The sequence below is a fragment of the Cotesia typhae genome, unplaced genomic scaffold (assembly GCF_013202065.1).
Source record: "Cotesia typhae breed Kobodo isofemale line unplaced genomic scaffold, CoteBio_Ctyphae contig_27, whole genome shotgun sequence".
Classification (NCBI taxonomy): Eukaryota; Metazoa; Arthropoda; class Insecta; order Hymenoptera; family Braconidae; genus Cotesia; species Cotesia typhae.
In genome coordinates this window covers 3,878,907-3,896,961 of record NW_027423733.1, presented here as the reverse complement: position 1 = coordinate 3,896,961, position 18,055 = coordinate 3,878,907, and the positions used below count along the sequence as shown (strand labels likewise).

The following is an 18,055-nucleotide window of genomic DNA, read 5'->3' as shown; positions in this document are numbered from 1 at the left end:
ACAATCATTTTTGTAATTATCATGATTGTTTATCTGATTTATGTGCCTTGGAAAATGTAAAAAATTTAAAAGATTGGTTTGTAAGCACTCAATAAATCTAAAATAAATGAATTATAATTGTTATTATTATTTCATCCTAACATATTTAATTCAGAATAGAATTAATTATTGTTAGTTATTAAATTCAAATAATTTTCCAACACTACTACTGATATTAATACTTATCAACAGATGGTGTAATGGTTTTGATTTTTTAATTATGATAATCAATAATCAGTTTTTGTTTTTCTAAAATTTTATAATTAATATTTGTTTAAATTAAAAGTCATGCAATATTTTATATAACCATTTAAAAATAAAAACTGAGTATTGATTTTTCAAAATATATCGCTAGAAGATTTTTGGATTTGACGATAGAGAGCACATCAACCCCATATTAGTTTATCAAATAATAATAATAATAATTTTTGAAATAAAGATAAATAATAATTATTTTCTAATATTTTGTTATTAATATTATTAACTTTGTTTAAATTAAAAGTTGTATACCATTTTATAAAGTAATTTGAAAATAAAAAGTGAGTATTGATTTTAAAAATATAGCGATAGATTTTTGGATTCGACGATAGAGGGCACATCAACCTCATATTAGTTTATCAAATAATAATTTTGAAATAAAGATAAATAATAATTACCCCCACTCCTCTACTTAAAAACCTGTTTGATGACATCATCTACTGCGCAGTAAGAAAATTCTAGAACAGAATAAGTCATCTACTGCGCAGTTACCCCCCACTCCTCTACCTCAAAACCGGTTTGATGACGTCATCTACTACGCAGTTAGAAAATTCTAGAACAGAATGAGTCATCTACTGCGCAGTTATATGACCTTGAACAGGTTCAAGCCTGTCTGATGACGTCATCTACTACGCAGTTAGAAAATTCTAGAACAGAATGAGTCATCTACTGCGCGGTTAGAAGTAATGCACGCTGTCACCAGATGACGTTGCGTGAAATCCTTCTCGCAAGTAGTTGACATAACTTCATTTTAAATATATACAACATGGATATACCATACTACAAATGCGTAATCCTGAACTATTGATCTGTTATGGCTGAGCCGAAGGCAGGTTAATAGTTGAGGATGCTTTTTAACCTCAAAATGTTGAACTCAAATTCAAAATGGCGGATAGCAGCCACCAAATGGCGGATAGTAAGATTTAAAAAATGGCGGATAGTAAGATGGCGGCAGAATTCCCCACCAGCGCCACCTATAACCTCGATAAAAAACCTCACCCATAACCTCAAAATGACATACATATCTACCACCGGCAACACCTACTGTCGGCAAAACAGGTCGTCCAATCCACAGATATACTTGTCACGGACCTACAGTCGGCAATGCAGATCCCTTAGTATTGATACGAACCCACAAATCTGTTTTACCGACTGGGCATGTACCCACCTGTATACCTACTAGCGGGTTGTTAACTTTATATTTAATAATGTCTGTGATCACATAAAAACTTTCATACTTTGAAGAACTTCCTACAAATATCATGTACGGTTGGATCTTAATTTTTTTTTTCACCGCAATAGTTTTTTTATGATCAATAATTTCATTAATCTTAGCTTCAACCTGTAAATCATTAATAAATATTTTAAGATTTGTATTAGAAATGAAATGAAAATACGAATAGAGTTTTTATAGGTACCTCTACTCTAACGATGAAATCATTTATAGCAGATGATTCTAAAGATTCAATACTTTCATTCGCGGGCTTTTGAGTCAAACTTTCATTGTTTTCTTTTTTTCGGAGTTTTTGAAGTCGGATGTTTTATCTTGGTAGGTTTCAGCATTAATCCCAACAAAATTAATAGTACAACTTGCTTTTCATCTGAAAAGTATAATAAAATAATATTAAAAATTGTAACAGTAACAAAATATTATCATTTCAAATTTATTTTTCATATAGTTGATCTCAACTAACTTCCTGACAAACTTGGTATTAAAGTAATTACATCTTGGGCTTCAGAATTATCTTTCAACTGGGGATCAAGCTCAATATATTGTTCAATAAATTGTTCTACGGTGGGCCAGAAAGAATTAATAGCATTCAATTTCTCTGGATACAGCTGCTTAAAATCATCATGTATCTAAAATCAAGAATAATAGAAATTATAATCATTAATTAACAATTATCATGTAACAAGAATTAAAAAAAAAATCAATAAGTGTCAAAAAAATGATAAAAATTATTTTTCATACTCCAAATATACTTACTAGCAATACACCATTCTGTTGATGGAGGCAACGATAAGTTGTTAATAGTGACAAGTCATAAGTTTTCAAAAAATTTTTTCTTGTTGTATAAGTTTCATTCCAATACTGAAAAATCAAATTCCAAGGCTCTAAATTATTTTTTAAAAATTCTAATTTTTCGATCTCTTGACCTAAAAGAACAAATTTTTTATTACCTTAACGCTTACAAAAAAAAAAAAAAAATATAAGAAAAACATTAAAATCATACTGTCTGAAACTGTTATTGTAACTGGAGATTCTGCTTCAATTGAAGTATTTTGAACAGGTTTTAGTATCCCTGCATTTCGAAGTTGCTTTTTAGTGTAATTGTACCGATCCCACAATTTACCATTAGCGTTTACACTTATATGGCCTTCTTGAGTATAAGGAGTAAAATACAGGCCCGGTTCTTCATTAAAAACGTCTCCGACTTCATCTGCTAGCGATTTCAACCGAGACGACTCAATTCTATAAATAAATTATGTAAATATTAAAATCAATTAATAAAAAAGAAATAATTATTTAAAAAATTTTATAAAATAAAATTAAAAATCTACAGTTAACTATAAGAATAATAAAATGTATTTAAACCTACTTAAATTTATCCAATTTCATTCCAACTTCATATTTAAAATTGCTAAAGAAAATATTTGCTTCGCGGTCAATTAATTTTTTAACCAAAATATTTCTGACATCGTCAGTCAAACATTTTTTTGGAGTATTTTCAAAAGTGGATAAAATAATAATCCCTTCGTAATCACGTTACAAAAACTCTGTTATTTTTTCAATGGCATTATGTTGAATGAATAGTGGAGTATTAAAATCAATAGGTACAATCAATGGATGAGATGGACCAGGGAGTAGGTGATCGGAAGCTTGATAATAAATAAATATAAATGTGGACTTATTCATTTATAAATTTACAATTAAAGTAAATAATATAATTGCAAATTTTATCTATATTTGTAATAACTTGATTAACATCAATATTAGAAATTATCGGAATCTTGATACAAAATATAAGGTTATATTATCGGATTATGTTTATTTTTTTTTTCATAATAAAAAATTTTATAATACTAAATGTTAACTTGAGTTGTAAGCATCTCTCTATTTTATTCTTACTGAAATTTTAGTTAAGTGTAGGCTAGTATTAAGTGTTAATTTTGATTTTGATGTTTTCTAAAACACAAAATTTCGTGCATCAAACTGGTATATAAAGTTGCACAAGCTAGCTTTCATTGAATGGATTTTTCAGTGATTAAAAAATTATAAATTTTCAAGAAAGTTTTATGGTTAAGTTTTGGTATTTCTCTGCGCAATTATTTGACGCATCATCCACAGTGTTATTCTTTAGTGTGTTAATTGTCAGCAATTGTCAGCAAGACATTTTAAATGTGTATTACACTAACAAGTATCAATGTGGACAGGTCTGTTTACATTTTCTACTGCTGTAGTAGTGTGAGTCACAGGCATATTGTATATGTTTCCTACTTGGTTTCATGTTTGTTTTCATGATATGTCTGAAATAAAACTCATGTCTCCAAATTAATGCAATAAATTGTTGACAACTTTATTTATTATTTGTGTTAATTGATCAGTTATGTCATTTCTATTTGATACTTGTTTTAGATGCAAATCCTCTCTCAAAACACCGTACACATGTGATACTTGTAATAAATCTTTTCATCGAAGTTGTGCATGTGATTATATAAAGTCAAGAGCTAAGGATGACTGTTGTAGACAAAAATTTGATTATCTATTAAGTTCGACCTTAGTAAATAAAATAAACTTAGTAAATAAAGATAATACCAAGTCTAAAACCATTAAAACTCGTCTTAATTCCTTAAGGGGCACACCTAGTGTAACGGCCTAAAAAAAACGTGATTTTTGGGAATTTTTATTAAAAAAAATACTTTATCAATTATTTTAAAATTTTAAGAATATATTTATACATGTTTTAAGAATACATAATGAAATTTTTGAAGAAAAAAATTAAATATTTTTTAAGTTATCGTCGATCTCTAACGGCGCGAAAAAAAAAAGGTCCTTCACTGCTGCAGTGATTCCGGCCTTCTCCGTGGATGAAATCTAAAAAAAAAATATCTCGTTAAACTAGATAATATTGTCTGTACAATGACCTACGATAAAAAAAAATCAAAAATTGACAATATGGCGGCGTTTTAAAAAAAATAGTCGAATTTTACCTAAAATTTTGGTCGTTTGTGGCCTGCGAAAATTCGATTTTTGATCAGATCAAAAAATCGATAGGTCATTGTACGGAGAACTATATATAGAACATGTAAAAAAAATTCGATAGTGATCGGATCATTTGTTTTTGAGTAATCACTGCAGCAAATTCGGAAAATGCTGTTTCGAGAAAAACGCGTTTAAAGATAAAATGATCGTTTCCACTGTTATAAGTGGTTTAAAATCATATTTACAGCTAATCTGCTATTCCAGGGCCATATAATACACCTTCTTCTTCTTCGAAAAGGGCTTGTTCAGCTGAAGAAGCTTTTCTTCGAGATGATCGACCTTCTTTTGAAGAAGCCCTTTGGCGATAATCAGCGATTCGTATTCTCGTGTCGTCCTTAAGAGCCGCAAAATCTCTTGCTGCAGGTCCAACTATCACTCCCATTACATTGAATATCTTCAAAATTGACGAATAACCGTCATTAAATATTGCAGTTGCAAAATTATTTGACAATTCAATAGTTTTGAAGCCATTATGAAGATGCTTGGGTGAAAAGTGCCAAAGTAAACCGTTGTAGCTTTCATTGTTGTTTTGAGTATTGTTACCTTTACATCTATCAAGCAATTCATATCGAGATAAGTCTTCATAAATAGGTTTTATAGCTTCTTGTACTTCTGGATCCAGTGGGAGGTAATCGTGTTTAAATGTACTAGTGATTCCTTCAGCTTCCGCGCGCGGCGATAAGCGCACCAACTTTCAGCGCCTTCTGGACAATTTTTATGATTTGGGTTTTGTCAGTTGAACAGAAATGATAAAATGTTGCCCAGATTGCTTTATACATTTCATCTACATTATCTTGATTCCTCATAATTGCTAAACCATAATATTTTTGGAGTTTATTTATAAAATTTACAGTTAACTTTTGTGATGTTTTACTTTTTCCTCCTAATTTCTTATTAATGTTCTTTACACTTCGGCAACGTGTTCCCATTCTTTTTTCACATGTAGATAGCATTCCAATTTAGCAACAGGAATATCATAAGGATTCAAATCTATAAGTCCTTTGTGGGTAACGCTATCACCATCACCAATATAGCGGGTATATTTTACACCATATTTACTAATGGAACGACCAAACATGTCTTTTACACTATCCACTTCCATTTTTGAGGCAGATCCTTTATGATTGGCATCACATTCTTCATCGTGTAATGATAGCCATTCCTCATAATCTTCAGGTTCGCTATCTTTTTTTTTTCTTCCAAAAACACAACTCTGACAATATGTAGATTTTACGCATGAATCAAGAATTTTCTTGCTGTATTTTCCTGCCAGCGTAACTACTCCGAAACGGGAAGTATGGCCACGTTTTTTCCAGGTACCATCGCCGCTAACAGTCAAATTTGTCTCCGAATTTTCTTTCTTTAATGTAAGCTCTTTTTCTTCATTTATAGCTTGCTGCATACTGAGCTTACAAACAGTTTCGGCTGCAATCTGTAAATTCGTAAAACATCCCGCAAAAGTTTGGTCGTAAAATTTGCATGCTAAATCCATTAATCCACAGAAAAAATTTATCCCATTTATTCCGATGCCCAATAGACGCATCACAGCAACAATACGTTTATTTATTTCAAATGCGTTATTAATCATTGGTCCAGAATTAATATACGAATTGCCACATTCACAAATAATAGCAATTTTGAACCCTAGACCTCTTGAACTTGCTCGATTGAAAGTATCTTTTTTTTGACAGGTTTTACACACCACTAAATTACTAATTGCACTAAAAACTGATAAAAATTGCAAAATACAATATCCATGAGATGGGTCAATCACAACATTATTGTCATTATTTTGTAATAACTTTTCTGCGGACGTACTGGTATTCGCAGTAGATTGCTCAAATGTAAATCTATTTCCGGTAAACTTGCGTTTTTTCGCAATTGATCGATGCTTAGGAACATTGTGAGTTCCTTTTTTATTTGAATATGAAGATTGATCACTCATTTTCAAGAAAATAGCACGTGTAAAATTATGATGCGCTCGATACAACGATCACAATGAGACTAAATGTGTCTGGCTCCGAAAATAATTTACGTGGCAGTAAACGAAAAATTTCTAGAAATTTCTAGAAATTATTATAATGATATATTTTTGTATACCTGAGAGCCAACAATAGAAACTGGAATCGTGTTATAGGGGCTGGAAGAGACAGTAGACTCTGAACAATACTTCAGGTACGTTTCGCAGCTAATGACACTCTAGCTGCCGAGCGGCTGCTCTTTAAAATGTTATAACTCAAAAACTATTTGAGATATCGATTTGAAATTTTAATATGTTATTTTTAAAGGTGTAATCTACCGAAATATGAAAAAAAAAATCGACTTTTTCGAAATTTCACCCTAGGTGTGCCCCTTAAGATCAGTAACCTCTAACAACTCATCAAATTCGAGTTTTAAATCTGCACAGTCAACGGATAGGCCATCTCAAAATAGTAGATCAAAACAGAAATCTGGTGTCATTTCGCCAGTCTCTTCTCAGTGCTCAGAATCTCCTGTCAGCGACTCAGTGTTTTTACCAGATTCTGGAAAATTGTCAATGGCGACTATGCACTCAAATTCTGTTGAAGGTAATGCAACTATGGTCAGTGCCTCCACAAGTACAGTTATTGTAAGTGCTCTTCCTTCGAATTGGTCATCATTGTCAGCTGATGACAAATTGACCTTAGTCATGAAATCGGTCGCGCAAATTCCGTCTCTCACTACGGAATTCAAGTTGTTGTCATCGAAGATTGATGACTTTAACAAGCGCTTGAACAGTATTCAAGAAGAACAATCTGCGACAAAAGTAAAGTTAGCGAGTATAAACACAAATGTACTAGCAAATACTGATAAAATCTCAAAAATGGTTACTGCTTTAGAAGAACTTAGAGAAGATACGAATTTGAATACAAGAAAAGCTAAGACATTAGCTGATCAAATGGCCTCACTCAAATCAAGTTGTTCAGTAAATCAGGATGTATCAACTTCTTCCACAAATACACGAGTTTCGTCTGAATTAATTATCACTGGAATCCCGGATTGTGTTACTGAAAGTTTGTCATCATTAGAGATTGCATCAGGAGTCTTTGAAGTGCTAAATATTTCTAATTTAATAACTGACATTTTAACTATTCGAAAAATAGATAAAAACCAAAAAACTAATAGTATTGATAACAATAGTAATATAGAAAATGTAAAAGGTAGACCCAAGTTGCACTCGTTTATACTTAAGATGAAGTCTCAGCAAGTTCGGGATCATATTATTGACTCTAGAAAGAAATTAAGAAATTTATTCATTAAAAATGTTTTTCCTCAGATTACTGGTGATTCGTATCAGGGAAATATTTATATTAATGAATTTTTAAATGTAGATACTCACAAATTGTTATTAAATACTAAACATAAGGCCAAGAATCTACACTTTAAGTATGTCTGGGTGCAAAATGGGTCTATATATGTCAAAAAGGATGAAAATTCCTTAAAAATTAAAATTTGCTCTGATCTAGATTTAGATAACCTTGAATAACGCCATGTTGATTTAACCAATATCAACGATAATAAACTTACGTCACTTAGGCTTTTAAGTTTTAATATAAATAGTTTAAATGGTCATATTGCTCAATTCTTAGATTTAGTTGCAGAGACTAAGCCACATGTTATTGCACTGACTGAAACTTGGTTGAAGCCGGTGCATGACTATTCAGTGTTTTGCTTAGATGATTATATGATATTTAGGAGAGATCGCAATCTAATTAATTCAAAAACAGGACGAGTGTTTATGGGTGGAGGTGTTGCTTGTTTGGTTCACAAATCATTAAAATCTAAGATACTTCATGTCTCTGTTACGGATCATATTAATCAACCAGAATATTTAATTATAGATGTTGTTTCAGTCTCGAATTGTCATCTTCTATTGGCAGTGATCTATCGAAGGCCTCAAGGCAATCTTTTAAATGAATTTTTTGAGGTTATTTCAAAGTTAATGCCTAATTATAAAAATCTTATTATTACAGGTGATCTAAATTGTGACCTATTAGAGTCTTCGTATGTTTCTAATCTTTTAAAAACATTTATTTCAGAATTGTCTCTGTATTGTGTTCCTTATGAAGCTACTCATCACTCAAATAATAAAGATTCGTGGCTTGATGTTGTTTTATTAGATAATAGATGTAAACTGGGTAATTATCATAAGTCTCAACAACCGTTTATAAGTGGGCATGATTATTTAATTTGTGAATATGTTTTTGAAACCACCAAAAAATTTAATAAGATTGTTACTTTTAGGCGTTTCTCTGACTCCAACTATAATGCCCTGTGTAATTCTATCATGCAGTCACTAAATATAGACAAGGAAATATTAAAAAAATCCGATCCCAATGATTTATTACATTTCTTCCATTCGAATATTATTGCTTCACTTGATGAATTTGCTCCCCTTCAATCACGTAAAGTAGTGAAGGCCCCAAATCCGTGGATGTCAAATGAGCTTAAAGAAAAATGTAAAAATCGTGATTTTATATATAAACGTGCAAAAAGAAACAACGATATTAAACTACTTCGAGTGTACAGGTCAATTAGAAAACAGTTAAAGATGGAAATTAACAGTGCGAGAGAAAATTATTTGCAGAATGTACTAACCAATCTTCCTCAAGGAATTAATATTTGGGGCAAATTAAAACATTTAGGACTACTCAAAAGATCCGATTCCTCTCCTCTGAAATATTTTAATGCCTCTGATCTAAATAATTACTTTGATAATATAGTAAGGAAGCATCCTCCTTGTGATCTTGATTATATTAACTCGCTGCAATTGTTATGTAGTAGTCAAGTTACATGCTCCTTCACGTGGTCTAAAATTGATATAGTAGAGGTTACCAAAGCGTTGCATTTAACGCTTAGTAAATCTAAGGGAAAGAGTCCTGATGGGTTAGATCTCCGCTGGCTTAAAAACCATATTCCTCAAATTTCTATATTTCTTACAGCTCTCTTTAACAGGTCGCTTGAAACAGGTATATTCCCGCAAAATTGGAAAACGATTTTTATTATCCCCTTGAATAAAATATCACCCCCACGTACACTCTCCGATACTCGTCCAATAGCAAATACATCTCATTTAAGCAAAGTATTTGAACGATTAATAGCCAATCAAATGATGAATTATCTTGAGACTAATGAACTACTCGACAAGTTTCAGTCTGGTTTCAGAAAACATCATGGAACACAATCAGCCCTTTTAAAACTAGTGGATGATGTTAGTAAAGCAATATATGATAATAAATTGACGCTTTTAGTTCTTTTCGATTTAACTAAGGCGTTTGATTACGTGAATCCAAAGGTTATTTTGAAGACCTTGGTCGAACTAGGCTTTTCCTATGATACAATAAATTGGTTCTTTTCATATCTCACGAACAGAAGTCAGTCAGTGGTGAATGAACAAGAGATACCAGTTGGTTTTTTGGAAACTTTGTCCGGCGTCCCTCAAGGATCGGTCCTTGGTCCGATTTTATTCCTTCTAGTCATGAACTCAGTTACTAAGCGGATTATGTACAGCCGATATGGTTTATATGCCGATGACACGTACATTTATATTCACTTTTATCCTTACCAATTACAAGATGCAGTGAGACTGATGAATATTGATGCCCTTGCGGTTGTAGAATGGGCTAGAGAAAATGGTCTTGAAGTTAATCTCTTAAAAACAAAGGCTATGCTATAAGGATCGAATAATAGAGTAAAAGCACTCCAGCGTGAAGGCTTACTACCTATCATTATTGATGGCGTGGCTTTACCCTATACAGAGTCTACAAAATGTCTGGGCCTCCACTTATCGTGTAACTTGTCCTGGAACTGTCATATCTCAAAAACTGTCAGCAAAATAAACTCAACTCTATATAGTTTAAAATTACGTAAAAATATTTATACTGTTGATATTAAAAAACTATTAGTCTCTGCAACTATTCTACCTTTAATCGATTACTGTTCTATAGTTCTGATGAATTCAACTTATAATAATGATTGCAAGCTTCAGCGTGCTTTAAATTCAGCTATACGCTTTATTTATGGCTTAAAACGTGCTGAACACATTACCCCGTATAGACGTGAACTTGGTTGGCTGTCTATAAAAAGTCGTCGCATTTACTTTGCAGCATGTTATTTTTATAAGCTTTTAGTGATTGGTAAACCAAATTATTTACGAGATCTGTTCATTGATAATGATGATGTTAGACGCTCAGAAAGATTGGCGGCTAAGAAAAATAATTTTAATTTTAAATTGCCTAATTATACAACAACACAATATGAAAACTCTTTTGTAATTACTGTTATACGATTATGGGAGGAGTTACCATCTGATATTGTTGATTCCTCAAGCTTAGATATTTTCAAAAATAAAGTCTGACTATTTATTTAAACTAGATATTTAATAGTTCTTTACAAATCTCTCATGTAAACTTTTATTTATTAAATTGGTTAAATCATGTATTATATTACTTGATGAATAAGTTAAATCGTGTATTATAATTATAATCCTAATTATTACTTATTTATATATCTGCTTGATGTTTTACTTGATCTGTGCATTATTTTTTTCATTATTTTTACAGCTAATATTGTACTTTTATGTATTTTTTTTTTATATTGTCAACATATATTTGTATAAATTTGCCATTCGGCCAATTAGGCCTTGGTATAAATGAATGAATAAATCTAAAAAAAAAATATTTCGAAAATTATATTAAATACTTCAATATTAAATTTTAAATTTTAATATAAAAATACTTACACTTGAATCATTCATTATGACTACACATGAATAAAAAATTTTATACACAAACTTCTTTTTATCATAAATTTTATGGTTATGTTGTAGCGCGTTTATTTAGCCACTCACTAGACGCTGGGTTCATGGCTAATCGTAGCGCGCATATTATTATTGGAATCACAGCTATTGTAACATAGTACTGAGTACCATTGTACATAGCTTGAATTCCTATGCAGCATAGCAATACTTACTATTTTTATAGCCACAATGTAACATAGTAACCATTACTAGAAAAATGGTAATGAGTCCTATTTTACATAGTATTGTAAACAATTTTATAAAAAATGAGTCTGGTTACAATGTAAAATGGTAATGATTACTATTCTCTTCTCTCCGTGCGCGTTGTACGTCAAATTGATTCATTTGCTCATTATGGTTATAATATTGTTGATAATTACACGAGCTATAATTGTAAAAGTTGCTGTTCGCAGTAGATGACTGATTGTCATGATTATAATTGATATCGGTACCGTAGGTGGAATTATAATTCTGATTTTGAATTACGTTCGTCTGGTACTGGTTGTAGGAGTTCCAATTTTGAAATTGTAGGTAGTTAGCGCTTTCTGATGAGCAGTTGTTGAAATTCGTGGGACGCACGTAGTTTTCTGTTGGACATTCAGTTGTAGCAGGAATCGAGTTGCATTGAACGTTGTAAATCGGGTACGATGAGTCTTGAACATGGTTGATCGCCACATTTGTTTTGTCGCATACTCCTGAGTAGCTTCCCAATACGAGATTGCTGTCCTTGACTCTTTTTTTGGATCCAATTTTTTTATCCTTCATGCGACGGTTTTGAAACCACACTGTGATCTGTAAACAAAATAATATTAATAACTTGCATTCAATAATTAATTAAGTATAGTTAAATAAAAAAATTAATAAATAAAATCTATTATTAATAATATTAATTGTAAATACCTGTTTTTCAGTAAGACCTAGTGATTCGGCGAGATCAATTCGTTTTTGACGACACAAGTAGTTACTCTGCGTATATATTTGTTCCATGTGAAGAAGTTGATTGTCTTTGAACACTGTTCTTGTTCTGCGTTTTGAGCAAGATGGATTTTTGTTGAACGTCTTACTCTTCTCAACAGATTGGTGTGAATCTATTTCACTTGCGGAGTTATAGCTCTGCATGATGACTGGTTTTTCTGTCGATATGCTTTTAGAAGTCGGCGGTAACTGGGATGACACAGTTGAAAAAAGATCCGGAAAGAGTGATTTAAAGCTCTGAATCAAAAGCTCTTCATTTTCAATATTGTTGTATGACAGAGACATTTTGCGTTACGCTTTTTTGATCAGCTATCAAAACTTGTAAAGTAAAATACAGTAATTTTTAGTTTACGTGTACTTAACAGTTAACTAGTACTATTTGCTATGAGGTGAATATTTTGAAGGATGCGAAGGAACTATAGGACCTCATCCAGTATTGCTAGATAGAACGAAATGAAAACTTCCAATGAGCGGCGCTGGAATAGCCCTAAAATTGCCCAATCAGAAAGGACTTAGGGGAACCTAGGGGAAGAAGGTAGGAGGGACAAAGTTGGATTTCGTTCTAAAAATCCTCTGAACCAATCTTCACCAGCTATACCATTTTTAAACGGATGCCTGATCTCATTTTTTTCAGCGGGCTGAAAAGCAAGAACTCGTGCCTCAAAACTAGATAGTCCAAATAATCTAGCTTCACAGTCTTTTAAATAATTTACTTATTCCAGTTCTTGGACTTGATTGAAAACTGTCTTTATTTTTCTGGGTAATTCTAAAATTAAAAAAATTACATTCAAATTAAAAAAAAAAATAAGTGATTGTTAAATTAATAACTTTGGAATTATTTAGTTTCACGGTCACCTGGCTTTTTTTTAAATCAAACAATTTTTTTTTAATCAATAAATTTTTTTTTTTTTTTTTCAATAAATTGACTTTTTTGAAAATTTTTTGGTTTAAAATTAATCTATTTTGGACGAACTAAAAACAACAAAAATATCTGACAATTCGAAAAAAATTTTCTCATGTTAATTTTACACCCGAAGTTTGATGACCATAAAACTAAACAATTACCAATAGCTTTTTATTACCTTTTGACGATGCATATTCCCTATCATTAGTTATTTTGAAACAATGAACTCGTCGCCTGAGTGTGGATCTTGGTACTCCATAAGTTTTGGATGCCTTCGTATATCCCATTTCTTGGTTGACTATAGAGTCAACAGCTTTTGCCATTGCCAGATCTTCCCATGGAATACGAGTATCATTATTCATATGCTTACGCACTATCTCAAATTAAATTTTAAATGACAGAATAAAAAAAACACCAAATATTAAAATTATAAATACTAACAAGTTATTGCCGCCGCCTCCGCATGAAATCACATGATACACATATCTCAATACATTTTTTCAACGATTAAAGCGCCACTCGATGAAATCGTTAACTATCACTATACCTACTGTCAGGATACTGAATAGAATGCGGTAAATTCAAATGTAAATTCAAATTAGTCGAAACGTTGGAGAAACTTGAAAAAGAAATTTTTTTTCCCTCGGGCACAACGGCCCCTTCCCCCAAAAAAGGATAAAAAAATTTTGTTCTTATAATTTTTTAGGGAGGGGGCCGTCGTGCTCCAGAAAAAAATAATTTTTTTTTAATTTTTTGCAAAATTTCGACTGATTCTTCCGAAATAGATGGAAAATAAACGAATTTGATGGTTAAAATCCACAAAAACAAATAACCGGCTTAAGGGGATCGTCGTGCCCCAGGCTCCCCTACTATTACAAAATTTTAAATTTTATTTTGCGAAAAAAATTTTGTTACTAAATCAGTTTAGTACGTCGTACTAAATCCTTCTATCAGTGTACAATAATGAATCACCCCAACCTCAATATTTATCGCTTGTACTCCAAGATTTTAGTGCGATGTGTAAAAATTATCAAGAAATCTTACGAAATTGTTGAATGGCAACCTAGACTTAGGAGAGCCAGAATCCGGTAAAAATCGGTTGATTTGTTCAAGTGATGACGTGAATATAATGCAACGTGGCGCTTCGTGATAAAAACTGAAAAAATGACAGTTTAAAATGTAATTATTACAGATTTTATAAGAATTACATTGTAAAATGTAATATTTACATTGAAAGCTCTGAATATTAAATGAAAAAATTGAATTTAGAAAAATGTTATTTCAAACTGTAATTTTTCTACACTGATAAAAAAATTAACTTGACTCAAGAGCCAAACTCTTGAACCAAGAATTCAATTTTGAAGAAAATGATTTTCTTGAGTCAAGAGAATAAATTCTTGAAACAAGAAAATTTTCTTAGACCAAGAATAAAAATAAAATTTTCTTAGACCAGTACAAAACGCCAATGCTTGGCCGAAAATTAAAGCCGATCGTTTACCGAGGCTAGGCCGATACAAAACACCGATACTTTGCCGAGCATTAGCAGCCGTGCCTTGGCCAATGAACGGAATTGTTGAGCATCGGCAACTTTGTATGGGATGTAACACTTTCTTTACAACCCTCTAACGCTTCTGGGCGTTTCTCCCATTCTCAGTGAAACGCCCCCTTCTACATTTACTTTATACGCTCCCTACTCCGGTGCCACGCGAGTCACTTACGGCCATTTCAGTGTTCGAAAAATACGGAAATGTGAAAAGTTAAAATATATTTAACTGAAAATATTTTTCCAACATCCCGTGTAATTAGTGAGCTAATAAATTTTTCAAACATTTTTCAGCCAAGCTACTAAATACAATGTATTATTACATAAATAACCGAAATAAAAGATTGAGGGAAAAAAATTTCTAAAAAATGTTTTATTGGACAATGAAAATTCAAGTTAAAAAAATTTTTTTCACAATCATATTAAGAATTGTGAATGATGATTTAAAAAAAAATGATTTCTTAATAAATAATTTAAATGATGGATTTATGAAAAGAACTATTATAAACAATAAAGAAATTTTTTTCGAAAGAAATTGTTGTTTTTAAATCATTATTCCACTAAGACAATAAAATGGCAAAAAAAATTTTTCAAAAATATTCAACATGTCTATTTGTCTATAACAAATTTTTAAACAATTAACGTTAAAAATTTTTTAGCCAAGCTACTATGATAATTTTTTCGCGGGATGTGAAAACAATAGCGCCACTTAAAATTAATTTAAAATAAAATCAAGCAATCATCCCAAATAAGCGTCGCAAGAAGATGTCGACATTTTAGAAAATTTTTCTCAACAAGAAGTTAAGTATTGATAGTTTACAACTTGAATTAGTCAAAACACTAGCAAAAAAATTTCGGAATAGAGACCGTACTCGAAGACTGTCGCGCCTACTGATGATAAAAATGTACAAGATTCGGGCAAAAATTTTAAAACTTAACATGTGAATTACATACACGGCCTTAAATTTTTTTAGCCTTTTGAATTGTTTTTTCTTTGAATACAACCAATAACTACTAATCAAAAAGCATATTTTATTCATTTTTTAACATTTTATGAATCGGTCCGTTGCTTGGTTAGATACTTTCGCCCGTTTAATGCAAAAATTCAACAATAGAGCGCGCTAGTTTTGGCAGAACTGGTGCATCTGTGATATATGTAAACATTGGCTACATTGATTTAAACCAACGCCTTGTACCTTATATTACTTTTATTAAAAAAAAAAAAAAAAAAAAAAAAATTAGAAAAACGGTTGACCCTGAGGGCCATCCCTGCTATTTCCCGCTAATTTCATACCTAATAGGGACATAAAATTGCACTTATGACGTTTATGAGCTCTTCGAGCTCATAAGTTTGATCCCATACAAAGTTGCCGTTAATGGAAACAATCCCAACCATCGGCCGATATCTGGCAGCCAACGATTGGCCAGTTATAGGGATATGTCAACGGGCCATACTTGGTTAAACGCTGGTCGCCGTCTATTGCGGACATTAATGTTTTGCAATTAATATCCATTTATCGCCCAAAGTCTGGCTGTTCTTGGCCAATTTGTTATTTTATAATAACACAAATTTGGGTTTTCGGAGATGCATTACGCGAAGTATAATATTTAAAAAATTAAAAAAGATATTGTAATGTTTATTTAAGATTATTATTAATCCAAATAGAAGTTATATATAAACTTATATAAATAAATAAAAAAAAATATATAAACTTTTATACAAGATTATCGTAGATCTAAACAAAAATAATGAGCAAATAAAACAAGACAATAAAAATTTTAAATGTGATTTCGAAGTTTGACTTGAGAACAGGATGGCATAAGTTTTGAAACAAACATATAACTATTGGAAGGATCAACTGTCCCTTATTAGAAAAAGAGATTTAAAAAGATTAAAATTGTTTGAAAAAATTGAAAAAGATTTTATTTTTACTACTACATAGATATACACTTTACATTGAGGTAATCTTTTTGAATCTCTTTTTCTAATAAGGGATTAGCCTAAATGGGTTTGGTGCAAATTAAATTTAGAATGAAAAAAAATAATCGTCTTCAGACATTTAAAAACTTTATACAAAAATCGACAAAATTGAGTACTAATAAATCCGAACAAAAACAGTTTCACTGTAAAAAAAATTGCGCCAAGTCCACGTTCATAAAACTCATCTCAATAACGTTTGCACTTTACAAAAAAAATAAGACTCAATATAATAATTGTCATTCTCTACAAAAAAAAGTGAAATACAAAAAAATACCAAGAAACTGTCATAATGTTAAAAAAATTGAAAGAAAATTTGTTGAAAATTTAAAAATTAAAAAAAAATTTCTTTATCGTACTTGGCACGCGTCATTGAGTACCCCAAATTTTTCCAGGATAAATAAACATCCTTTGAATGATTAAAAATTTATAATTAAGTCAACCTATAAAATGCATGAATTTAATTAATCAACTATTATTATTTAATAATCAACAGATTCGGTAGAATCTGACGCCAAGTTCCGTTCTCAAGCCAGACTACCGAGTGTGTATATACCGTAAGCAGAATCGTTTTTTGAGGTTACAAGTTTTTTTTCAAATTTAATTTGATTTTTTTTTATATGATATTTTATAATAGTAGTTCATGCTTTTTATTACGCGTATTACTTGATTATTATCAATTATCTTTATAATTTCTATTTAAAATTATTAAAAATAATCAGCACAAACTATAGCGACCCAGATTTTTAGATTTTAACTTTTTTCTTATGTAAAAAGCGGACGGCCAGAGACTAAATAATATAACGATGCATGCTAATCTTATAATAGATGGGAAACTACAGTGAAAAAAAGATATTTGACAGCTTGCAATTACACACGCCAGGCGGCGCAAGAATAACTTTTACATGAACTATAGCTTAAAGGGGATAGTTTGCCACCGGAAATGTATTAAAATAAAATTGTCAATTTTTATTATAATTACAAAAAAAACTGAAATCCGAACAAAAACAGTTTCACTGTAAAAAAATCGTGCCAAGTCCACGTTCATAAGACTATTAAGAAAAAAAAATTTTATTTCTTTACAAAAAGATATCAAATAAAAAATTAAAAAATCCAAGTAACCGATATGGTTGTATATGATTTTCGAAAATTAAAAAAAAATTTTTGTAAATTTAAAAATTAAAAGAAACAATTTTGGAACGTACTTGGTGTGCGTTATTGTGGACTTCAATTTTTTTTAAGTGTCCTAGTAGATACAATTTAGGAATTTCATAAAA

General features: G+C 31.0%; 4 protein-coding genes across 6 annotated transcripts; 1 reads left to right on the top strand and 3 right to left on the bottom strand.

Annotated features, from left to right (window-relative positions):
• Nucleotides 1-864: 864 nt before the first annotated feature.
• On the bottom strand, nucleotides 865-2,917 carry LOC141525710 (uncharacterized). Its single transcript, XM_074240275.1, has 6 exons — nucleotides 2,898-2,917; nucleotides 2,532-2,770; nucleotides 2,285-2,454; nucleotides 1,992-2,157; nucleotides 1,716-1,898; nucleotides 865-1,639 (listed from the first exon to the last, which is right to left on the bottom strand). The coding sequence occupies exons 1-5, from the start codon at nucleotides 2,915-2,917 to the stop codon at nucleotides 1,798-1,800; spliced, it is 696 nt and encodes a 231-aa protein (XP_074096376.1). The 3' UTR covers nucleotides 865-1,639; nucleotides 1,716-1,797.
• A 400-nt stretch (nucleotides 2,918-3,317) lies between these two features.
• LOC141525709 (uncharacterized) lies at nucleotides 3,318-6,984 on the bottom strand. The gene is made up of 3 exons (XM_074240274.1): nucleotides 6,967-6,984; nucleotides 4,747-5,252; nucleotides 3,318-4,393 (listed from the first exon to the last, which is right to left on the bottom strand). The coding sequence occupies exons 1-2, from the start codon at nucleotides 6,982-6,984 to the stop codon at nucleotides 4,749-4,751; spliced, it is 522 nt and encodes a 173-aa protein (XP_074096375.1). The 3' UTR covers nucleotides 3,318-4,393; nucleotides 4,747-4,748.
• Nucleotides 6,985-7,097: 113 nt separating this feature from the next.
• LOC141525708 (uncharacterized) lies at nucleotides 7,098-10,256 on the top strand. The gene is made up of 3 exons (XM_074240273.1): nucleotides 7,098-7,863; nucleotides 8,170-8,481; nucleotides 8,554-10,256. The coding sequence occupies exons 1-3, from the start codon at nucleotides 7,098-7,100 to the stop codon at nucleotides 10,254-10,256; spliced, it is 2,781 nt and encodes a 926-aa protein (XP_074096374.1).
• Nucleotides 10,257-11,024: 768 nt separating this feature from the next.
• LOC141525739 (uncharacterized) lies at nucleotides 11,025-14,293 on the bottom strand. Of its 3 annotated transcripts, XR_012478894.1 has the most exons (5): nucleotides 13,699-14,293; nucleotides 13,436-13,588; nucleotides 12,279-13,119; nucleotides 11,322-12,170; nucleotides 11,025-11,245 (listed from the first exon to the last, which is right to left on the bottom strand). XR_012478894.1 is itself a non-coding variant. In XM_074240339.1 (3 exons), exons 2-3 carry the CDS (start codon nucleotides 12,636-12,638, stop codon nucleotides 11,655-11,657), a joined length of 876 nt encoding a protein of 291 aa, XP_074096440.1. In that variant the 5' UTR covers nucleotides 12,639-13,119; nucleotides 13,436-14,293; the 3' UTR covers nucleotides 11,265-11,654. The 3 variants fall into 3 exon arrangements, 1 of the variants encoding a protein (XP_074096440.1); XR_012478893.1 differs by having other exon boundaries at nucleotides 13,436-14,293; XM_074240339.1 differs by lacking the exon at nucleotides 11,025-11,245 and having other exon boundaries at nucleotides 11,265-12,170; nucleotides 13,436-14,293.
• Nucleotides 14,294-18,055: the final 3,762 nt, after the last annotated feature.